Below are 26,267 nucleotides of genomic sequence, written 5' to 3' on the forward strand. Positions count from 1 at the left end.
ACTAAATGGTATTGGAAGATCAGTTCCTCATTGTTAGTCCCATTTGACCTCTGTGTAAAGACCTCTTAAATGAAATTTACTCCAGTATTTTCTGTTTTATTTTAACTCCCAGTTTTTATGTGATATGATCATTTTTCCAGAAGTGATTTTAATCATATTATCATGCTTTATGCCTGCTCATTTTGCAGCTGTTGTGCTCAGGTGACCAAATAATTGTAAACTTTACTTTATCAGTTCCCATAAAAATATTATATAAAAATATTACATGAAGAAATGAATGAAAGCAGCTTTACTCAGTGTCGAATAAGCAGTGGCCAACAAGGTGCTTGTGTGATAATTTTTTTATTCCATAGTCCAAATTTATGAAAAACACCCGCAAGTTATCAGTCAGATTATCAATGACTTGTATGACAAATATATCTGTGCTCTTTTTTTTTTCCAATTTGACTTCTCTTCATGCAATGTCATCATCTTTGAAACTGTTACATGTAGCCATTCAAAACTAGGAACTTCTCAAATCTAGTGTTTATTGCTTATATGTATGTATCTCCAGTTCTCTATCAATCTGTAGGTATATTCAGGTTTTATAATGTTTTCATTTATAGGGCCTGTAAAATATTTATTATAAAGATCTTTTTGTTCCCTATAAAATTCCACTATGTTATGGCTGTGCATATCAGACTATTCTAAGACATTAGCACAAGTAATGGAAGTACAAAGATATGTAGAGTTCTGGAACCTAGTGCTCCGAAGGGGAAAAGGTGAAGAGAAATTGTGAAAAATGAAAAAAGATAATTTAGAGTCACTTTCTTACATTGTTATTTTGAAATACAAAAAAGTGTCAGGACCCATGAACATTCAAATAATATCTGGCTTAAGTGTTAGTATATGAGATTCTTATTTTTGATTATACATGATTGTTAGATGCTTCTGTATTGCAAAGCATTCCATGTGTCAACAGTTGTATACATTGTCTAATTACAAATTGACCATTGGCTTATCGAGCTGATGTTTGTTTGACAATTTTCAAGATTGTAGTAACACCTTGACCAATAACAGAAGAATAAAGTCCTTTCCGCTTTTCTTTTGTTAGTGCTGGGTTGAAGGGACCACATTAAAGTTTGTGAAATGTAGGCACCGAATCACCAGGAGGAGGAGGAGGAGGAGATCAATGTTCATTGTCCCATCAACAATGAGCTCATCGGAGATGGAGCACAAGCTTGGATCAGGGTCCTTTCAAAGGACCCATCTCGACATTTGCCTGAAGCAATTTATGGAAATCACAGGAAACACAAATTGGGATGTCCAGATGCATGTTTGAACTGCTGTCCACATGAACGCAGGTCCAGTTTGCTAACCACTGCACCACCTTGCTCAGCACCTAATCACCACTGCCCAGATGTGTCATATCTACAACAGAATTAATTTCTTCATGAGTGAATTCATACAATATGGAGAGACTTGGTAAAAACTGTTGAGCAACTTTTGGACATTGTCCGTCAACCTAGTGGCAGCATGCACCAAGACAACTGGGATGAGATCGACAGTGTCACTCAAGGAGCATGCAAAATGAACTTGACCATTGCACCAAGTGATTGAAGAAAAAGTTCAAAATATCCAGAAAGCACACTGACAGGCTAATTCATTACATGTCAATCACAGTTGTCAACCTAAGCAAACTGACACTGACCTCAGAGGAACTGTCTGTCCTTCAAAAAGGAGGGAAGTTTACCATCATCCCCATAACTTTACCTACAGAGGATCTCATTGCTAACACCAAAGCAGCTATCTGGACTGTTCCTTGTGAAAAATCTCAAGAAGTATGCACTGAGACCACCAGGACACACCACCAAATGAAACCACCAGCTAGGAGCCTGAAAAAAGAAGAGTTGCATGCTACCTAGAGCTTTAATGTTGACAAGAGCATATTGGTACTACCTGCTGACAGGTGAAATGCGACAGTTGTAAAGAAGACCAAAGACTGTGAGCAGAAGACACATGACCTGTTAGATCCAGTGCAACTGATCACATGAAAGATGAGTCAGTTAGTCATGGGATGTTCTCTGTTGGTGGACATACAGAGGAACATGTGCAACACAGGAGCCCTACCACCTAGAGTTTATGGGTTCTGAAAAATCCATGAAGGTGATGAACTACTGATGCTGATTGTAAGTACTCCTGGCTCTCTGGTGTATAAATGATGAGACACCTGGCCACTCTGTTTGAGCTGTGTGGGGGAAAGACAAACAGAGCTGAGACATTTCATTTGGGAAGCTGAAGAAACTGGAACTTGGCCCTAACAGTGTCCTGGTCAGCTATGATGTTATTCCTTTGTTTACTAAAGTGCCACTTGGAGACACATTGGAGCAGATTGGTTCCTTTTTTCCTCAGGAAATCGCCAACTTACAATCAGCCACATTGTGTGGAATGATGATTTCTACAAATAGCTGGAAGGCATCAACATGGGCAGTCCACGTAGTCCTCTGATTGCCAGTCTTCATGGAGCATTTTGAAAGACAGGTGCTGAACTTGGCACCTTGAAAACCGAACGTGTGGCACAGGTACAATGATGATACTTTTGTCGAGTGAAACCATGGCGAGGAATAGCCCTATGGCTCCTTAAGATATCTGAACAGTCTTCAAGCCAACATGAAATTTACTGTTGTAGAAAAGGATCAACTGCTATGATTTCTAGATGTGCTAGCTATGAGGAATGAGAACCTGGAACATAGCATGTATCTGGAACACAGCATGTATCAAAAACCGACATGCATTACCCAGTACCTGCACAAACTGTCGTCACCTGAGCCACAAAAGAGGAATGATTAATATGCTCGTAATGCACAAGGTGAATATATGAGCTGCAGCACCTCGGACCAAGGTATAACCTGGAGTGCATCCTGAGCAGCAAGGGGCACTCACTGCATGAGAAATGTAATAACATTTAACTCTCGACAAAGTGATAAGTGAGGAGAAGAAGAAGAAGAAGAAGAAGAAGAAGAAATGTCAGTACAGCCTTCTTACCATACATCCCCAGGGTGACGGATAAAATTGACTGGATATGGTGTATAGACTTTTTACAAAATAATCAAGATGATCAATGAATGTCTAAGATGTAAAGAGAGAGAGAGAGAGAGAGAGAGAGAGAGAGTGAGTCCCACTTATAGTGTCAGGAATATACTGCATACCATGTACACATGGAAAACTCTGTCTTGAAATTACTGGACGATCCATCAATACCACGATCACCCAACATAAATGGTATTGCAATTTGGGACAGATGGAGAAATCGGCCATTGTGGAGCACACACCGTGTGACATTGACCATATAATAAAACAGTGGAAAATCCAGGATGGAATAATTACAATATTATGAAAAAGACAGATTGCTACTCACCATGTAGTGGAGATGTTGAGTCACAGACAGATGCAACAAAAAGACTGCTAAACAAGTAAAAGGCCTTCTGATAAAGTAGACAACATACACACACACACACAAACACATTTATGCAAAACACAACATGCACAAATATGTCCATTGTTTGTCTGCCAAGGCCAGATTCTGAGCTACTGTGCATGTTTGGAGAAACAATCTGGGTGGTGGGGGTAAGGAGGAGGCTGGGGTGGAGAGGGGGAAGGATAGCAGGGTATGGGTGTGGACAGTTAAGTGCTGCTTGTGGGAGCATACAGCGATGTGTTGGGGAGAGGGTAGGGCAGCTAGATGCAGTTGGGAGGTTAGACAGGGGGGAAAAGGAGAGAAGTAAAAAGACTGTGGTCTGGCTTCATTGGTGGAACAGAAAAACTTGTAGTGCTGGAGTGGGAAGAGGGAAGAAGATAGGTGGGTGAAGGGCAGAGACTAACACAGGTTGAGAGGTTGAGGCAAGGAGTTACAGTAAAGTAGATGCAATTCAGAAAAGCTGGTGATGGTAGGAAGAATCCAGATTCCTGTGATAGGGCACGGCTGACTTCCTTCCTCGTCCCTCCCTAATCCGATGACCTTGCTGTTTGGTCCCCTCCCCCGAATCAACCAACCAACCAACCAACCAACCATCAGTGCAGTTACATAGCATGTGTTGAGCATGGACAAGATGGCTGAGAAAGTATGGCTCATAAGTCAGTGTGTGGTGCAGTTTGAAAGTTGACGTGTAAAACACAGAGAAGAAGAGGCAGAAAAGGACAAACAGTAAGTAAAGAGTAAAGTAATGTGTTAGAAAATAGTAACAAAGGGAAAAAGCACTCAGTTACAGGATGGAAGAAAAGCCATTAGGCAAAATCAAACCATGGAAAATCCAGGATGGAATGATGACAGTATTATGAAAAGGGTAGGTCGCTACCCACTGTATAGCGGAGATGTTGAGTTCCAAACAGACACAACAAAAAGACTGCTAAACAAGTAAAAGTCCTTCTTCTGAAGTAGACTGTGAGGCACTGTGGGTGGTGGGGGTAAGGAGGAGGCTGGGGTGGGTAGTGGGAGGGATAGCAGGGTGGGGGTGGTGGACATTAAAAGTGCTGCTTATAGTAGCATGCAGGGATATGGTGGGAAGAGGGTAGGGCAGCTAGTTTTAGTCGGGAGGTTAGATGGAGGTTGGGAGGGGGGGGGGGGCAGAGTGGAAGAAGAGAGAAGTAAAAAGACTGTGGGTGCATTGGTGGAAAAGAAGGCAGTATTGTGCTGGAGTGGGAACAGGGAAGGGGTAGGTCAGGTGAAGAACAGTGCAGTGACTAAAAAAGGTTGTGGCCGGGAGTGGGGTGGAGGCATTACAGGACTGTAGGATATACTGCAGGGAGAATTCCCACCTGTGCAGCTCAAAAAATTTGGAGTTGGTAGGAAGGATCCAGATGGCATAGGCCGTAGAGCAGTCACTGAAGAGTAGAATATTGTGTTAGGCAGTCTGCTGAGCAACTGTGTGGTGCAGCTGTTTGTTGGCCATTCATGTGGACAGACAGCTTGTTGGTAGTCATGCCCACCTTTTGGAGGCATCACCTACAAATAAATCTGTGACATTGCACCATCCTATGCCAACCTATTCATGGGCCATCTAGAAGAATCCTTCCTAACTATCCAGAATCCCAAACAACTCACCTGGTTCAGATTCATTGATGACATCTTCATGATCTGGATAGAGGGTGAGAACACCCTGTCCACATTCCTCCAACATCTCAATATCTTCTCCCCCATTTGCTTCATCCGTTCCTCCTCAGCCCTACAAGCCACCTTCCTCATTGTTGACTTCCACCACAAAGATGGCTATATCAGTACCTCCATTGATATCAAACTTACCAACCACTGGCAGTACTTCCACTTCAACAGCTGCCACTCATTTCATACCAAGAAGTCCCTTCCATACAGCCTAGCCACCTGTTGCCATCACATCTGTAGCGATGAGCAGTCCCTCTCAAAATATGCCAAGGGTCTCACTGAGCCTCTCACAGACAAATATTACCCTCCCAACCTTGTACAGAAACGGATATCCTGTGCCTTAACTCTCCAGTCACCTACCACCTGTGATACAGTGAACAATTGTTGCAGGTAGAAATGCAAAGCAGTAATGACTAGGTAAAAGCTCTCAGTGTTGGTGGGGCAGATATATACAATCTCCACCTGTGAGCTCATGTCCAGCCCACCACTCAAGTCGAGCCCACCACCAGCAATAAAGGGTGAACCTTTAATAAAGCGAGCCAGTAGTGCTGCCTAAACATTAGGAAAAATAGTTTTAAAATGTAAACTGAAGAACTTGATACAGAAGCCAGCGGGTAGTGTGATTGGCTAGTTAACTATGGATGGTTTAAAAATAGCTTTTTAACCTGAATACTGGGAGCATAAATCATAATTTTCATGGCAGTGAAGAGTTAGAGTACAGACAATCTGCTGATTTCACCTCTCTCACAAACACAGGTGGTGATTTAGTCTGAGTAACTAAAAATAATACAAAAGGAATAACCAATATAGGAAAACAATAGATTGCTGCTCATCGTAAAGATGACACAGTGAGTTGCAGACATGCACAATGAAAAGACTAAATGGAATAAATAAAGTTAAAGATTATCTTGTATCTGCAGGTGCTGTTATCAAAGAATAATGTGATTGCTGTAGTATACCCTGCATTTTATGCATGTTCTGTCTGTGAGGCTACAACTAATTTGTGTTTTAGGGAGTGGCACTAGGCAGCTAGTACCTTAACATTTTGTTTTTTTTCTCGAACAAGCCTTGGACTCTTATACCTCTAGTTGGCCACATCCTGCATGACAAAACACTTTTCATATGACATTGGTTGAGGAGAAAACAGCTAGTCAAAGTTTAATATAATGCTGGACATAAAAAATACTTTGCAATTGTTTACATTAAAATAATTTAACTAAACAGTTATTAGCTAACGTATCTTTAGCATTCTGTTTAAGGAAAATGTATCAGAGACAGACATTAAATTCCCAGAAGTGAAAAAAGTATCTTATGCTGTTTGATTTGATGACACCAAATTAAGTGCTGTGCAGGTGGTCCATTCTATTAACAAAGCTTCTAAATTTCCCTTAGCTTCAGCTGCAAGGCCTACATCACTTGAAAACCTAAGCTCTAATCCCTCTTTTTCATGCACCTATTATGAACTTTTCTTTTCCTTCCATCATTGCTTTGGAATAACAGTAGTTATAAACTGCATACTAACTTCACAATGCATTTCTAATTTTTCCCCACTTCTCTTTCTACCACTTGATGTTAGCACAATATTTTTGCTTTGCTGTTTGTGGAAATTGCAACATCACAAAAGCTTTTTCTTCCACTCAACCCCCCACCCCTCCCCCAGCCCTTTCATGATGTGGTTGTGGGGAGGGTCATGCTTCGCACTATACTAAGTTCCCTGTCAGAGATCATGTACAGTTCAGTATACTTAATCACTTGTGTTTTACTGAGGACTGAGTCTGCAGTATAAAGGTCATTGCAGTCTTATGTATTTTTCTCAGGGTTTCAGTTTCTACGTATGTGGTGTGCTAAAATGTCAGACTGCAAATCCAAAAAGGTAAGGTTCGACCCTCAGTCAGTTCTGAATATCTTTTTGGTTCCCTTTCACATGTGGAAATGCCCTCTTAACATAAAAAATGCCAAGTTACACTATGGTTTAGCGTCAACATTAAACAGTAGGTCCCCCTATAAGTGTTTGGTTACCTCAGTTCAGCAATCGGAGGACTGTGACTAGTAAAGCGCAGTGATCTTTCAGACTGACCTGTGCATTGCGGCAGCTTTACTTTGTGTAGACAAGATGAAGTGGGACGTGTCGAGAAATGACATTTTACAAGTGGTGACACTGATGCCGTCATTCTGGCCTTTTCAAGCAGGAGTGTTTATTATTCCTGAACTGTGACAGCCAATCCAGTGGTATTATGATTTCAGATATCGTCTTTCACCCAGAATTCTCAGTGGCTTTCTTTAGGACCACAAATACCATGAACACATCCTGGTTATCCTGACTTTTCTTTATTCTTCCTTCCCCTATGAAGCATGAGATACTTTTACCTTTTACGTAGCCAAAATTTTCTTTACTTAGCATCTCTTAAATTCTTCTGTGTATTATTCTAGTCAACAATTCATAGATGTATAATTTGTGTGGTTATTGCATAGGTCTGAAGTTTATCTCCATGTACCTGCATTGGGTGTATGATAATGGGACTTTACTGGAAATCTGATTATGTGTCATTTTTAATTCAATGTGTAAAACAGATTGAATAGTTATGTAGTTCCTGTACTTGCCATTGATCATAGCAATTCTGACTGTATCTTATCAATACCTACTGTCTTGATTTAAGATCAAATCATTCATTATTCTGTCAGACTGTGACTGCATAACTGGATTACCAATTTCCCTATGTTAGTACCTCTGTTTGTGTCTTTTTCTTCCCATGCCGTAGAGACTTTTTGTGTGCCCTTGCCATCAATTTTCCTTTCCTTCTTTTCAGTAACAGAAGCTTGCTTTTAACACTGTATGCTTTTTATTTCTTCAGACTGACATAAAATGTGAAAAAGACACCTATTAGAATTGTGCTGGTTGAATAGTTCCCGTGACCACACAATGATAGTCATCACCAAGGTTAATCCGAAAGGTTTTATCTAATTGGAGGCTACTGAATGAATGTCTGTTTCCTTTGAGGCATATTTGTTACACTCCACTGTGTGTTGAAGGGGAAAGTCACAGCTAAGCTTGCTTTGAAATGTGAAATTATTCGGTGGGCTGCTAATCTTTTATTTTGGTAGTGTTGCATATTATTGCACCATATTTTTTAAATTTATTTTTATTATTTTTGTTGCAATTACATGTCGTTTGTGATGAATCGTGAGCACTTTGCATTCATGTTCATCAACAACCAGGCAAGAATGGCACTGTCAGTCAACAGGCAATGCTGGCTAACATGCTAAACAGCTGCCAGGAATTTATATGAATAGGACAGTAAGCTGTTTGATAGCTTTCATAGCATATTAAGCAGGTGACCTATCTATTGTAAGACTGACGTACAGGAGCCAAGGACTTACTGGACTCTGTGAAGTCACTTTTTGTGCCATAGATGACAAGAAATATTTATTTTGGTTTCACGAACTGTAACAGTAATTGTTTGTAACTGAAAATTGGAGTCACATTTAATGCAAACTATGTGATATCCTAGATCATGATTATCAACAAGAATTCATCAAACTGCTTGCAAGGTGCGTGGAAGAAGATGGGGTTCTGATACTTAGATCATGTGCAACATGTGAAGTTTTGTAATCCTTGGAACAATGGGTTATTCCAGCAGGAGTTTGCTCTCAATGAGCTTCCAGAATAATTTCAAACAAATGCTCAGATACCACATTTGTGTGATGCAAAGCAATTGTCGTATGTATTTGAGTGGTCTGTTAATACCCAGGAACTTGTACTAAAAATGGCAGGTTGTTTTATGAAGCAACTGCAATGGTGTGGCTGAGTATTATTTTCCAGAGGTCTTCCACCCACTTGCTGAGTTAATGACATGTTGAGCTGCTGCACTTTGCCAAATTGGAGATGATCTCCACACAGTGTTAGGTATCTATGCTTTAATTTTTGTCTTATGTGTGTATTATTTGATAACATCTTTTGCTGCATTTGTGTAACTTGAATGTCAGGTGTTTTCATACATCTTTATTGTTTGGTGTGAGTAGTTTTTGTTGTTGTCTTCGGTGTTATTTCTTTGCTGTTATTTGCTTGTTTATTCATTCATTTGTTTTTTTTTGTTTTTTTGTTTTTTTGTTACTGATGTTATTTGTAGTAGTTTTGCTAAAATCATGTACCACCAATTTCTTGCTGTAATTTCATTGGTAGAATATTTACAGCAGTGGTAAACATAGTTATAAAGCAGTCATATGGAGATAAATTTGTACTGGTAAAGGAATTCTCTGCATGAAAGACACTTATCAGTTATTTATTGCAGATGACTGTATTAACATCCAGACACCTGTCATGCCTGAGAAATGTGGAGAACTGTTGCATTTTATTCCACAACTGATGCAGCATTCAGAACAGTTTTGTGTTTATTACAAATTTCTTGCTTTCCAAACATAAGTAATTTTCATATATGTGTTTGATAACACATTGGTTGAGATCCTTTGTGTACCTTACTGATTTTTTTTTTTTTTGGTCTGTTTTGCATGACATGGAAATATATTTTTTTCTTTTTTGTGATGTGCAAATCAGATGTTTATTTACACCAAGGCAAGAACATATTGCTGAAGAAAATAGTGCGTGTACTACAACTCTTAACCATTTCGTGGCAATTTTCAGTGCACCAACGTGTGATCGATGCCCTGAAGAGCTCCAGGCAGATGAAGCAGTGGATTGCAAAGTAATAGAATTACTGCGTGATGAAGTATTACCTCATGTTCATTCTATTCAGAAAGAGTTTATTCTTAAAGTGGTCGTCCTGCTAAACAAAGGCTCAATTCATTCTGCAAGTAGTCCCAGCTCTGGTAAGTTTAACAATTGTTGTAACCAGAATATTAAACATGTCCTATACTGTATTTTTTATACCTTTTCTTACAATTCAAAAATATACCAAGAGCATATAAGAATATAAACTATAGCTCCTTTGCAAAATTATTGTAATGATCATCTATAGGAAAGGGTAACATAATATTAGTAAACTGCAGGAGCATCCAAGGAAAGTTCCTAGAATTTTATTCCAATTATGTGATAGTTGACACTTCATGTGTTGGAGCTAGTTCCCTCCAGCATCACATCACACCCAAACCATTCACTTTTGTCAGACTTCGACAACAATTGGTCAGTTCATTTCTAACTTCTCGTCCGGCATTCTTCCTTTATGAGTTTTGTATCACAAATCCTGGGTCTAGCTCTATTGTTTCATCACACATGATTACCCCCCCCCCCCTCCCCCACCACACACACACACACACACACACACACACACACACACACACACACACACACACACACACAGTGATCCTAACGAAGTACACCCATTTCATACATGGCACTTACCAAACAATACTGGATCATTCAACACAAGACGCGATTCAGCATCACATGACAAATATTGTAATCAAAGAGATTACATTAGATAAGCTCCATATGACATTTGCGTGAAACTGAATTTCGAAGGCTGCAATTCATCATTGCTACTGGGTTACCAGAGTCATAAATATAACACCCTAATCCTACGGAGTGGGGTAGTGCAGTGTTCAGCATATAAACCTGACATGTAGAAAGTTGTAGGTTAGAATCTCATCAAAACAGTGATTTTTTATTTTTATTTATTTATTTTTTTATTTTTATGATTTCAATAACTATCTTTATTTATTTAATTGGTTTAAATGTAATTTCTTTATATATAATACTTTCTCACATCATTTTCATCATCATATTGTGTTTTTTTTTACCCTTCCTCTCTTGTTTGGAATCTGCTTTGGTTCCCTATAATCTGCAACCCAGTGCCAACCAGTACTGCTCATTGGTTGGTAAAATGGCAGTCCGTGTATCTCACAATGGCTGCTTCCAACATTGCTCTGTGTTCCACATTAACAGCACTTGTGAAGTGATCTGCCATGTTTGTGTGTCACCTACAACCAAGTGGTAGGTGGCAGCGTACACGGTGACACTGTAGTGGCAAGTGACACATGTCAACTGTCAAGTAATTTTAGTTGGACTTTTTTCTATAGTATCTCATATTGAAGGTTACAATGCCCAGATATTATTAGGAATAAAAAGCTCCTTGAAACCGGAAGTGAATAGCAACAAAATCCTAAGTTCAGATTGGAAAATTTATCATAACAATATGTTAGTCACCATTGCTAGCAGCATATTTATTGCAATAAAGAACTCGATAACATCTAGCAAGGTTATCACAGATCCCAAATGTGAATTAATCTGGGTGAAGTTAAGCATCAAAGTTCAGTCAAAAATGGTAACTGGATGCCTTTATAGACCGTCTGTGTCAGGAGCTGCAGTGGTAGAGTGACTCAGAGTGAACTTAAAGAATGTTGTTAACAATTTTTCTGTTAAGAGGGTGGCGGGGAGGGGAGGGAAGAGATTTCAACTTGTCCGAGTTTAGATTGGGAGTGTCATGCTCTCAAACCTGTTGCCTAAAACGGGGATTCATGTGATGGAATTCTGAACATCTTGTTCAAAACTTACTATGAGCAGATAGTTTGAGAACCAAATCATGAAGGCAATGTCTTAAACATCTTAGCAACAACCAAACCTGAACTTATTGAATCAGTTGAACTAGAGGAAGATGTAGTGATCATGAGGCTATGACAGCATCTATGACTACTGGTTTTACAAGGAATATTAAGAAAGCTAGGAACAATACAAGAGAAGGAAAGTTGCCACTCACCATATAGCAGAGATTCTGAGTCGCGATAGGCACAATAAAAAGATTCACTCATCATAGCTTTCGGCCATTAAGGCCTTTGTCAGCAGTACACACACACACACACACACACACACACACACTCACACAAGCGCAACTTGCGTTAGTGTGTGTGTGTGTGTGTGTGTGTGTGTGTGTGTGTGTGTGTGTGTCTACTGTTGACAAAGGCCTTAGTGGCGGAAAGCGATGATTGTGGGAATCTTTTTATTGTGCCTATTGCGACTCAGCATCTCCGCTATATGGTGAGTGACAACTTTCCTTCTCTTGTATTGTTACATTACATACTGGATTCTTTGAAGAAAGGTAAGAAGATATTTTTGCTTAGCAAGAGTGACAGGATGCAAATTACAGAGCCTCTGAGTAGTCAGCATAAAATATTCAGTGATTAGTGCAAAATGGAAAAAAATTCAAAAGCACCATTCAGTATGCCGTAGACAAGTATGTTCCGAGCAAGGTCACAAGGGATGGGAAAGACCCACCATGGTTTAATAGCAGTGTTACAAAACTTCTACATAAAGAAAGAGAGCATCACAGATTCCAGAGAAGTCAAGACTTAGCTGACAAATGGAAGCTGAACAAAGTGAAACTGAGCATAGGGAGAGCAATGAGAGAAGTGCTCAATGACTTTGAAAGTAAAATTATGTCACCCAATCCAAGTAAAAAACCTAAGAGGTTTTGGTCTTATGTAAAATCGGTAAGAGGTTTGAAATCATCTATTCATTCATCAGAGACCATACTGGGACCAAAACAGAAGGTAACAGAGAGAAGGCTGAAATACTGAATTTGATCATCTAAAATCGCCTCACTGTGGAAGATTGTAACACAGTCCCTCCTTTTATTCATTGTATGAATGTCAAAATGGCAGATATTGAAATGGCTGATCACAGAATAGAAAAGCAACTACAATCGCCTAGTTGTGAAAAGGCATCAGAACCAGATGAAATACTTACAAGATTCTACAAAGATTATGCAAAAGAACTTGCTGCTCCCCTTCTACCAGCTGTTTATCATAGATTGCTGGAGCAACAAAGGGTACCTGGCGACTGGAAAAAAGTTCAGGTAATTACCGTTTCCAAAAAGGATCGCAGGACAGATGCACGCTATTGCACACCCAGATCGTTGACATCAATCTGCTGTAGAATTATGGAACATGTTTTATGCTCAAGAAGTATGACCTTTTTGGGGAACAAAAATCTCCTTCATAAAAATCAACATGGATTCCACAAACAGATATCGTGTGAAAATCAGCTCACTCTATTCCTCCATTGCTTTTGACAACTGTGCTGAGGTTGATGCTGTGTTCCTTAACTTCAGGAAGGAATTTGACACAGTCTCTCGCTACCGTTTAGTGAAAAAAATGAGCTTATTGAGTATTGGACCAGATTTGCAACTGGATTCAAGACTTCCACTTAGACAGAACTCGACACGTTGTTCTTAACAAAACAAAATTGACAGATGTAAAGGTAATTTCCAGAGTATCCCAAGGAAGTGTAATAGGACCATTATTGTGTATACTGTATATAAATAAGCTACTAGAAAGCATTGGATGCTCTTTTAAGGCTGTTCAGATGTGGTTGTCTGTAACAAAGTAGTGACTCCAGACGGCAGTACTGATTTGCATAATGACCTGCAGAGGATTGGTAAATGGTGCTGGCTCTGGCAGTTGACCCTGAACATAAATAAATATAACATATTGTGCATACGTAGGGAAAGAAAGATACTACTGTACATCTACACTATTGATGAGAAACTGCTGGAAACGGTATTTGCCATAAAATATATAGGAGTAACTATCCAAGAGTGACCTTGAAGTGGAAAAGCAAATGCTAGATTGAGATTTATCGGAAGAATCTTAAGGAAATGTGACTCATCCATGAAGGAAGTGGCTTATAAGGCATTTGTTAAATTTATTCTTCAATATTGTTCATTAATATGGATTCCTTACTAGATAGGAATGATGGAAGGGAAGAGAAGATCCAACAAAGAGCGTAGTGTTTGGCATGGAATTGTTTGGTCACTGTGAGAGCATTCCCAAGATGCTCAACAAACTCCAGCAGTCATTACAAGAGAGGTATTGTGCATCAGGGAGAGGTTTACTATTGTATTTCAGGAGAGCATTTTCCAGAAAGAGTCAGACAACATGTTACATCCTCCCACATACATCTCATGTAATGACCACAAAGACAAAATTCAAGAAATTAGAGCCAATGTAGAGGCTTACTGACGATCATTCATCCCACATGCCTTTCACGAGTGGAACAGAGTAGGATGGATCAGTTAGTGGTACCAGAAGTACCGTCCGGCACATACCATTACGTGTTTGTGCAGTATTATGTAAATGTAGGTCAAGATCTGCTGCATACAGCATTCTCATTCTTTCTCTCAAATGTTACATCAGAAACATCCAAAGGAGACAGCTGTATAGAATTCCAGTCAGATTTAAGTAGTAATGCTATGCTTCATCTTAAATATGAAGCAGCCAGTAGTGACTAAAATACATGATCCCAGTAATTATTTCGTGGCTGCAGTGCAAGCAGAGGTGAAGTTGTGGCTCCTTCAACAGAGTCAACCAATCCACAGTGTCAGTATTAACAAAGTGATCTCTCATTGGGAGAAATGTGTTCGTTGCCAGGATGACACTGTTGAGAAATAAATATGTAGACAGGAAGAATAAAGATTTAGAATGCTAAAAAAAAATTGTTTTATTTAAAAAGTTTTGAGAGCTCACTCACAAAAAATTGGGAAGCAGTACTTTTCAGCATGTTTTCATAATTACTTGTGTAAAACAAATTTTCATTTAGGCATTTGCCCTGTCATTTTTTTTTTTTTTTTTTTTTTTTTGTTAAATTGAGGGTAATGCATTCGGTAACTTCCAGTTTCATCACAGCAGCAATTAGTAAAAATTGCTTTACATTCCTTTTGTAATAGAAAAGAGTTAGCGTCCCACTGAACTACTGTATTTGCAGCTGATTAAAGCATATTTGTTACAGACTCAATTCAGAAACCGAATAGCATAACAATTTATTCTGGAGAGAAGCAACTCTCCATCTACAGCTAGTAGGTAAACCCTTAAATACAGTTCCACCTGTACTGACCAAATTTCTTACCACAGTGCATAAGGTAACCAACCACATTTTTCTCATCTATTTACCTTTGCATCTTCAGTAGCGCACCTAACTGTAACCATGAATCTGGAAACCCTAATGAATAGTACATGGTGTTTACTTAATAATGTATGAAAATCTACACTTTTGGATTCAGTATTTCACACATTTGTTGAGCTTTGTCATATTGTTTGGACAGTGACCAGTTCTTTAATTTTGCAATAATATAAGTGCCTTAATCGGGTTAGGCCTTCACCCAACAACAGTCCATTGACAGAATTTATCAGATAAATTATAATCTTCAGAACAAAATAGTGTGCGACACAGAACACAGTTCACATTTACCTCATGCACCATAGCAAACGTAGTATCTTGCAGTAATCCATCAAAAGAAAGTTATACAGAGATATTTCACTTAGTCCAGTCCTTAATGGAAGTCTTAACATACAATAATCAGTTGTTCCAGTTACAATGATAGTCCAGCTTTTCTGTTACTTGTAACACAATTTAGCTAAGATAATTGCAGACTTGCACTATAGAATTAACTAGTGAGCTCTTTAGCCCCAACATTGTTGTTTTTGTGGATGCTGATCCTCATACTTTCATGGAGATGTTAGCATGATAACATTGAAGCACCGATTTTTTTCACACGAGATAGTAATGTGGAGATGTTAGTATCACAAAAATTGAAATATGTTACTGAAACATCAGAATGCCAGTCTTTCTAATGAGTGATGTCACTAAGTCCATAAATACACATTAGCTCACACAAAATTTGCTATTACTTGCTGTAGTAGAATTTTTAGTTGTGCATAACTCTTAATAAGCTTTATTTTAAACAAAACGAATTATATTTTTTGCAATCAGCTGATTTGAGACTATAACTGCAATAATGAAATGGAATGAATCCTATCTTATAAAAATTGGACAGCTTTGTGCCCACTTCACTCATACATGTTACAGGTTAACAGAACCAAACAGCAATTAAAGATATTATTTGTCATCTTATCTTGGCTCTCCTCAGGCGATACGTACATTGGTGGCAGTAGAATAATTTTGCAGTTGGCCTCAAATGCTAATTCTCTAAATTTCCTCACTAGTGTTGATAGTGCCCCTTGGAAAGATCATCATCATCATCATCATCATCATCATCATCATCATCCCCCCAGGGATTCCCATTTTAGTTCATGAAGCATCCCCGTAATACTTGCGTACCAATCGAACCTACCGGTTATAAATCCAGCAGCATGCCTCTGAACGGCCTCGGTGTCTTTCTTAATCTGACCTGGTGGGGATCTCAAACACTCGAGCAGTATTTAAGAATAGTTTGCACAAGTGTTCTATACACTGTCTCCTTTGTAGATGATCTACACTTTCACAAAATTCTCCCAATAAAATGAGCTCTACCATTCACCTTAACTACTACCAATCTAACGTGATAGTTCCATTTTATATTGCTTTGCAACATTATGTCTAAATATTTAAATTATGTGGCTGTGTCAGGTAGCATACTACTAATGCTTTATTCTAACATTGCAGGAGTGGTTTTCCTACTCATCTGCATTAACTTACATTTTTTTAGATTTAGAGGCCGTCCATCATGACAACAGAAAATTCTGTCTTAAGTCATCCTGTATCCCTGTATCCTCCTACAGTCACTCAATGATGGCACCTTCCCGTACATCACAGCATTGTCAACAAACAGTTGCAGACTCCTGCTTACTTCGTCCACCAGATCATTTATGTATATCCAAAATAACAGTGGTCCTATAACACTTCCCTGGGCACTCCTGACAAGCACTAACCATCGAGGTCAACGTACTTATCTCGAACCACTCTCATATATGGGAACCTAATCCATATACTTGGATCTTCATCAGCAGTCTGCAGCGGGGCACCATGTCAAATGCTTTCTGTAAATCTAGTAGTATGTAACCTGCATGTTGCCTTCATCCATGGCTCACAGGATCTCATACGAGAAAAGGGCAAGCGGAACTTCGCACGAGTGATGCTTTCTAAATCTGTGCTGAATTGTCAATAGAAGCTTTTCTGTCTCAAGTAAATTTATTATATTCAAACTCTGAATGTGATAGAGAATCCTGCACCAAACTGGTCTTAAGGATATTGGTCTGTAAATATGCAGATTCATATTTTCTCCATTTTTATTTACAGGAATCGCATGTGCTTTTTTCTAGTCACTTGGAACGTCACACTGGGTGAGAAATTGTGATAAATGCAAGCTAAGTGGGGGTTCAGTATCACAGATTACTCTTTGTAAAAACGAACTGGGATTCCATCCAGATCTGGCAACTTACTTGTTTCCAACTCTTTCAGCTGCTTCTCCATGCAATGGATGGCTGCTTGTATATCCCCCATGTGGGAGTCTGTGATGCAGTCAAACGATGTTTGTATGATCCTCCTGCATGAATTATTTCTTAAACATGAAATTTAAAACTTCAGCTTGCATTTTGCTGTCTTCTATTGCCACCCCAGACAGGTCAGTGAGTGACTGAATAGAAGCCTTAATCCACTCAGTGCTTTTACACATGACTGGAATTCTCTAGAGTTTTCAGTGAGATCTTCTGCATAGGTATGATGCTGGAAGTTGAACACTTCACACTCGATGTTCTTATGGGTACGTGAATTTCTAATAACTTTTGCCTGTAAAAAAGAGATTCACAAAATAACACCACATATTGTTCAAACTTCCACTTTCTGAACTAACAGCATTTGCAAATGGAAAAAGTTACTCCAGAATATAATACCATATGTCATAAACGTTGAAAATAAGCAAAGTAGACTAATGTAATTGTGTTGTACTATCACATATTGCATATACTGTTATAATGGTAAATATGGAGTGTTCGGAAATTCCCATTACAAACATGTAGAAAACATGTAGAAGGGATTGAGTATGTAATATCTTGAATTGAAAACCATGTCCAGAAACGTACCATTTCCGTTGTGCAATGGTTTCAGTTCAGATATGTAATGCATCCACGTCTGTGGAGAGAAGGAGAAAAGTCTCAGAATTACTTGTCCTGGTATGCAGTAGGGTAGACAGGATGATGTGTACTATGTCAGATGGTCACCTGATCATGATTTAATGTCTGCCTTGCTGCATAACTCCTGTAGAGACAGAGGAAGATATACCGCACTAGAAATTGAGCAGACACCAGGTGAGATAGAGTGTGAAAAAGAAAATATTTGTAGGTCCAATGTCTGTAGTAACAACTTTGGTGGTCACCACATCGACCTGCTCTTGTAATGCATCAGTACTGACCTGTACACACAGTACAGTATGCTGTGTTCTTTTGTTGTTTTGGAATAATGTAAATACACTATGTTCCAGTGGCAATACAAACAAATGTGCTTAGGTGATAAATGGATGCTTTAAGTTTCCTTTCAAATTGTTACTGTGTCATGCCTAATTCAATTCCTCCAGCAGGAATCGTTGAGTTAAACATCTGAATTGAAACAGTCGTGGAATGAAATGGTAAATTTCTGGAGATGGATCCCTATTCAAAATATGACATACTCACTTCCCTCTAAAAGTCCTAGAAGTTTGTAATGCTTATTTCTGAACACCCTATTTAGAAGCAGTCAGTTTTTTAATGAGATTCCGAACATGAGCATTCCTTGTCAGCTTACTGTGTATCAGAACACCTAGGAGTTATAATTGTTCAGACTTGCTAATCATATACTCATCCTGTGTAATCAGAATATCAGTTTTAATTGAATTTTGTGGTAGAAACTGTAAAAACCTAGTATTGGTCCAGTTACATTAATGTGACCACCTGTCAAGAGCCTGAATAACCACTGCTGCGAGACATGCAGGAAGGGTTATAGGTTCTGGAAGGTACCGTTAAGGATGTGGAGCCATGCCAACTCCAGTGCTGTGGCCAGCTGCACTAGGTTTCTTGGTTGAACATCCACAGCACAAACAGCCCAATCAAGGCTGTCCCTCAGATTCCCTACTGGGTTTAGATCCGAGCAGTTTGGTGGTGAATGGAGTACAGTAAATTCATCCTGTCCCTCCTTGAACCATGTACATACACTGCAAGCTGTGTGACATGTTGCATAGTCCTGCTGGTAGATGCCATCATGCCAAGGAAAAACAAACTACATGTAGTGGTGGACATAGTCCTCAATGATAGATGCATACTTGGGTTGATCCATTGTGCTTTCCGAAGTAAGATCACCCAGGGAATGCTACGAAAATATTCTGCAGAACGTAATGCTTCCTCCTCTGGCCTGAACCCTTGTGACAATAATTATAGTGTGTGTCCAATGGAGCACGAAACACGATTATCTGAAAAAGATTACCAGTCACCACTCATTGGATGTCCAGTTGTATTATTGGTATGCAAATTCCATCCTTCATCCCCAATGAACAACAGTCTGCATATAGGTGCAGGAACCTGGTGCCAGCTGTGGAGGCCCATATGAAGCAAGCAACATTTGCTGAACAGTTGTCGAGGAGACACTGTTTGTTGTTCCATAGTGCACCTGGGTGGTCAGTTGCTTAACATTTGCACATCTATTGGCCTATACACATCTCCACAGCCATCATTCACCCTAGTCATCTACGACCTGTGGTGTACCACAGTTGTGTGGACACTGGTTTTGGGTAGCGCCATTTTGACGTGTACCATATACTTCAACCATGGTGGTATGCAAACAGTTTGCAAACTTAGCCATTTTTTAAATACTTCCACTCTTGGCACGAAAGCCAAGATCATGCCTGTTTGGACATCAGAGAAATTGCTTCATTTCCACATTACAACAATGACTGCACTGTTTTCCATGGGCCTCCCCAAACGCTTTATGTACCATCTACTGTTATTGCTGCCACCTGCCCCCTCTGAATGGTTATTCCACGTTGATGACGAGCATAGGTGGTGGTCATATTAATGTGACTGGACTGTGTGTGCGCCTTGAACTGCAGTATTTGGTACATTACATATGTTTTACTCATTGTCCTTCACTACTAAGCCATTGTCGACGACAAACAGAAATATTTTAGAATTACCTGTCATATTAGGAGCGCCCCCACTTCACCATGCCCCAATCAGATGCCACCTCATAGCCTTTCTCATTAGTGTGGAGAATGATTTTTGCTGTCTGTCCATAAAGTATTAGAACAATCAGTGATGAGCAACTCCTCTTATCCCATAATGGTACATTTTCTACAGTGAAATAAAATGATCTTATGGCATTGTTGGCTGCCTTATTGTAAGTCCTTTTTAGGTGACACCACATCGGCGACTTACGAGGACACACATTTTGTGATGAGCACAGTGAAATGCCTTATTTAAAGGTACAATAGTGTTCACAAATTTTTATTTAATCCATCCAGTGCCTCACAGAGAAAAGAGAATATAAGGTTTTCAGTTGTTAAACTACTTTTGAAACTAAACTATGTTGACAATAATTTATGTTAACTGAAATAATCAATAACCCTTCTATATACAGCCTTTTCAATAACTTTTGTAAACATCGATGCCACAGAAATGGAAATATAATTCACTAAAATGAATGCAATAATACACTCCTGGAAATTGAAATAAGAACACCGTGAATTCATTGTCCCAGGAAGGGGAAACTTTATTGACACATTCCTGGGGTCAGATACATCACATGATCACACTCCAGTCCCAAACATGCTCAATGGGGGACAGATCCGGAGATCTTGCTGGCCAGGGTAGTTGACTTACACCTTCTAGAGCACGTTGGGTGGCACGGGATACATGCGGACGTGCATTGTCCTGTTGGAACAGCAAGTTCCCTTGCCGGTCTAGGAATGGTAGAACGATGGGTTCGATGACGGTTTGGATGTACCGTGCACTATTCAGTGTCCCCTCGACGATCACCAGTGGTGTACGGCCAGTGTAGGAGATCGCTCCCCACACCATGATGCCGGGTGTTGGCCCTGTGTGCCTCGGTCGTATGCAGTCCTGATTGTGGCGCTCACCTGCACGGCGCCAAACACTCATACGACCATCATTGGCACCAAGGCAGAAGCGACTCTCATCGCTGAAGACGACACGTCTCCATTCGTCCCTCCATTCACGCCTGTCGCGACACCACTGGAGGCGGGCTGCACGATGTTGGGGCGTGAGCGGAAGACGGCCTAACGGTGTGCGGGACCGTAGCCCAGCTTCATGGAGACTGTTGCGAATGGTCCTCGCCAATACCCCAGGAGCAACAGTGTCCCTAATTTGCTGGGAAGTGGCGGTGCGGTCCCCTACGGCACTGCGTAGGATCCTACGGTCTTGGCGTGCGTCGCTGCGGTTCGGTCCCAGGTCGACGGGCACGTGCACCTTCTGCCGACCACTGGCGACAACGTCGATGTACTGTGGAGACCTCACGCCCCACGTGTTGAGCAATTCGGCGGTACGTCCACCCGGCCTCCCGCATGCCCACTATACGCCCTCGCTCAAAGTCCGTCAACTGCACATACGGTTCATGTCCACACTGTCGCGGCATGCTACCAGTGTTAAAGACTGCGATGGAGCTCCGTATGCCACGGCAAACTGGCTGACACTGACGGCGGCGGTGCACAAATGCTGCGCAGCTAGCGCCATTCGTCGGCCAACACCGCGGTTCCTGGTGTGTCCGCTGTGCCGTGCGTGTGATCATTGCTTGTACAGCCCTCTCGCAGTGTCCGGAGCAAGTATGGTGGGTCTGACACACCGGTGTCAATGTGTTCTTTTTTCCATTTCCAGGAGTGTAGATGACACTGTTACTATATGAGGGTTCGAATTCTGCTTGAATCTGCTGTAACAATTTCGAGTTGTTTAAATACTTTCAGAAGAATAATAACTGTCCATTTAAGGAGTACTTAAGCAGATTTACCAGATACCAACCAAAAAAAAAAGGATTTATGATGGTTTTTCCCACAATTTCTGATTACTTGGAGGATGTTTCCTACTAATAGGATATGACTGAAACCTTTTGCTTTCCTTATTAATTTTTAAGACTAATAAAATGGAGTAAATTAATGTAATGTATGTTTCTTCTTCTTCTTCTTCTTCTTCTTCTTCTTCTTCTTCTTCTCTTTATTACCATAATTTTTAGTCCTTTATTCATAGTTCACTGATTTATAATAGTGTTTTGTCTTCTTTCACTGAGTTTAGTGGATAGTATCCTGATCTACCATAGTTTTATAGATGAAAACTGGTAAACATTTTCAAATACATGAATAACTGTTACGATAGGTTAAGTAAAGATATGCTTATACCGTGATCCTTTATTAAGCACATTCGTTAGTATAACATACCGTAAATTTTGCCCTCCTGTCCGCCAAAAACAGAATAACCCTGCTTCTGGCACTATGCTCCTTGCTCCTCTTAGTCCTTCCTGCACTCCTGTCTGATGTCACATCAGCCTATTGCAGAGGATTCATTCACTAGCCTACCACAACTTAAAGTATATTAATGGCGACATATTAAACTACTAATTGTATTTAGAAGGAGGTTGTGCCTTTTATTGTCACACTACCATGATGTGTTGTAGAATATTTTGCCAGTAACAGTGTCCAAGTGAAAAAAGTGAATACTGTCAGTGTTGTTGATAAACATAACCATACCCTGTGTTAGAAAAAGGTAGACAAAGCTGTATATCAGCCATCACAGCCTACAGTTTAGGAACTGGTGCAGTGGCAGCCTTAATCCTTAATTATGAAAATATTCAAGACATACCAACAAAAAAGGTCACTGCCCATTGAAGGAAGAGGATATCTCAACTAATTGGTCTCTGTGGATGGAAAATGGCTACACATTTCTGAAGTAGAAACAAGGGGGGGCATGTAATGAGTTTACAATACTGCCTCTCCTTGATTCTGAATGAACAGTAGATTGTTAGTTAATGAGATGCAACAAACCTCAATATAAACGCAAAATAAATAAAAAGATATCCTTGTCCTGTTCATCAAAAGCACAACTTTCTGATGCCGTTGCATGTATGTCCTTGTATGTACATACTTACAGTAGCCTTCACTGAAAATGCTCATGTTGTGTTGGAGTGGGCAAATTTTGTCTGTGCAAATTCATAATGAAATTGACTTGCACCAAGTACTTAGTGGTCTCTGTCTTTGTTGAATATATTGTAACTATTCTGGATTTAGAAACATCTCGTATATAAACCAATGTACATTTACAAATTGAATTTTTATTGCCATCAAAGTGGCTGCCTTTTGCCATTGTTCTCAGAGTTACCGAGTTGTATGGAATTTTAGTAACTATGGTGATCACAAAACGGAAGGAGATCTCGTGGTTTGTCATATTCCTGGGCCTTTATCAGTTTTGCGTCCATTTGATTTTGAATGCTGTCACTATTTCACACAGTGATTGGCCATGTTTTTTGGGCAAAATTTTAACCCTTTCCAATCAATTTTTTTGCCAGCTGTCATCTCCTCATCTCTGATTAATATTATCAGGGAATAGGTTAGGGGATTGCTTGCAATATTATGGTATTTTAAAGTGAGAAAGACATGAATATGAGCTCTCATGATAACTTCATTATCTGTTGTGTGTTGCATAGAATTATGTGCATTTTTGTTTATTTTTTTGAAAACTGTTTGCTGTCTGATACTTTTTGAAACAAGTCTCCAGGATGAAGTCTAAGACCCCCTTGTGCATGTCTCAAAGCAGATAATGGTTTCTTTCCTCCCATCTTTTTCATTTTGTCTGCTGCAGGCCATACAGTTGTTTGTAGATTGCTTTTCATTTTACATTACAAAATGCATCTTTCCATTCAGCCTCTCCTCAACATCAGAAGATGGTTCCCTCTCTTCCTTGAATGTCTCTGACAGTGCCCACAAGCTTTGTGATGAGAGTTCTCTAATAGAAAAGATATGTTTCCTCTTCTCTCTTCTCTTCTCCGTATCTATTGAGTAAAATATGTAGCTGTTTTACAGCTGTAACTTCTACAATCCAGAGAAAAAAATTGCACCATTTGTATGACTTCCACGTAAAGCCGTAACATGCACAAAACACTGTGTCCATTCCTCTGTAAACTTTATATATTCTAAAATAATTCTAGGTTTCTCATCTGAACTGGTGGTTTCTTTGTGTAACCAGTGATCAGCTGTGTTTCAGGACCAAATAATGTCTCAGTATGGTCACTAACCTCTTATTGTGAAGGGATACGTGCATCATTTGTGCATTAGACTGATAAACACACACATTGTATTCCTCAAGCTGCTTCTTTTTGAGAACAAGTGGAAAACCATTCATAGATGGCACAGCTGTCCCTGTTGCATGCATTTTCATTTTGCTTGGTTCATGAGCAAGCTTAGGGTAAGTGTAGAACCTGTCAGTGTAGATGTGAAAACCTGTACCACCTGTGTGTGCAGGCAGATCTTGTGCCAAATAAATCACTATTCAAGAGATAAATGGCAAATCATGATGAATAAGACTGTCAGTCATTGTGTCACTGTAAATGGAATATGAGAAAATGCATAATCATGGAGGCAAAAAAATTTGAAGACATCAATTTGTAGGCTTCATTAGATTATAGCTCTTCAACTGAATCCTGCATTTAAATCCAACTATGGTCTCATCTTCCTGCTGTGCAAAGTTCTTTACATTTATTAGCAATATATTCACTGACAAACTTGACTTTGCCTTTCCTAGTATCCACACTTGCTTGAGCAATGATAGGAGAAACTAAATGCAGAGTCCAAAATAACTGGAAAAATCGGTGACCAGAGGAAACGTACTTGTAGAACAGACTTCAGTCTAGCCAATCTTCAGTAAAATAGTTACCTAAATCTGTCCTCAAATTGCGGATATGTTTAATGTAAGACCAAGGATGCCTTCATTTGTACCCATGAAACATTCTTCCATGAATGTCACATTAAATGTTTTGTCAGTCGAGCCACCTTCTGTATTTTTTTCCATTCCAGATGCTTGTAATTAAAGTGCAACTCCTCACAAAGGTCCAGTGTGGGCTGTAAATATTATATGGCAATGTAGCTTGGTGGATATTCTAATGCATTAATGTGGAATAGATTAAAACTGGAAGACATAAGTTCCAATTTAGACCACCAGGTGCATACCTGGGACTGTCTGTCGACATCTCTGGTGCTTGTATCGAACAAATTATGTAATCAGCAGTTAATATAATCAGCATTATGCCTTTCTCACTTGTTTGACCTTTTCTAGCCATGTCCAGTTTCTTATCAAATATCTACCAAGTTTCACTGCCATATGATAATGACAGCTGATACTGCACCTCTGTGTGTAGCGACACTTTCTGGTACTTTTATTGCAGTCAGAATTTTGCTAATAAAATGGTACTGAAAAATAATTGAAAATATTGAAGTTCCAGTGTTGGGTATGTGTTTCAAGGAAGAGTGAATCTCTCTTTTGTAACAAGTACACTGAAGAGCCAAAGAAACTGGTACACCTGCCTAATATTGTGTAGGGCCCCCGTGAGCATGCAGAAGTACCACAACACGATGTGGCATGGACTTAGCTGATGTCTGAAGTAGTGCTGTAGGGAATTGACACCATGAATCCTGCAGGGCTGTCCATAAATCCGTAAGAGTATGAGGTGGTGGAGTTCTCTTCTGAATAGCATTTTGCAAGGCATCCCAGATGTGCTCAATAATGTTCATGTCTGGAAAGTTTGATGGCCAGTGGAAGTGTTTTAAACTCGGAAGTATTGCTCATCAGTGTGGGATCCGTACCAGGTCGGGTTGACGGAGGAGATAGAGAAGATCCAAAGAAGAGCGGCGCGTTTCGTCACAGGGTTATTTGGTAACCGTGATAGCGTTACGGAGATGTTTAATAAACTCAAGTGGCAGACTCTGCAAGAGAGGCGCTCTGCATCGCGGTGTAGCTTGCTCGCCAGGTTTCGAGAGGGTGCGTTTCTGGATGAGGTATCGAATATATTGCTTCCCCCTACTTATACTTCCCGAGGAGATCACGAATGTAAAATTAGAGAGATTAGAGCGCGCACGGAGGCTTTCAGACAGTCGTTCTTCCCGCGAACCATACGCGACTGGAACAGGAAAGGGAGGTAATGACAGTGGCACGTAAAGTGCCCTCCGCCACACACCGTTGGGTGGCTTGCGGAGTATCAATGTAGATGTAGATGTAGATGAAGAGTGTTGCTGAAGCCACTCTGCAGAAATTCTGAACATTTGGGGTGTCTCATTCCTTGCTGGAATAGCCGAAGACTGTCAGAATGCACAGCGGACATGAATGGATGCAGGTGATCAGACAGGATGCTTACGTTCGTGTCGCCTGCCAGAGTCGTATCAGGGGTACG

At 39.9% G+C, this 26,267-nt stretch overlaps 1 protein-coding gene across 1 annotated transcript in view; it reads left to right on the top strand.

Moving 5' to 3' along the window:
* The window catches only part of LOC124556853 (protein MON2 homolog), a gene marked incomplete in the record, with an annotated part of 217,153 nt that overhangs the window by 178,016 nt on the left and 12,870 nt on the right, over positions 1-26,267 (top strand). Inside the window, 1 exon segment of the mRNA XM_047130874.1 lies at positions 9,777-9,961. Coding sequence (XP_046986830.1) covers positions 9,777-9,961 — 185 coding nt within the window.

This window comes from Schistocerca americana, chromosome X (genome assembly GCF_021461395.2).
Source record: "Schistocerca americana isolate TAMUIC-IGC-003095 chromosome X, iqSchAmer2.1, whole genome shotgun sequence".
NCBI lineage: Eukaryota > Metazoa > Arthropoda > Insecta > Orthoptera > Acrididae > Schistocerca > Schistocerca americana.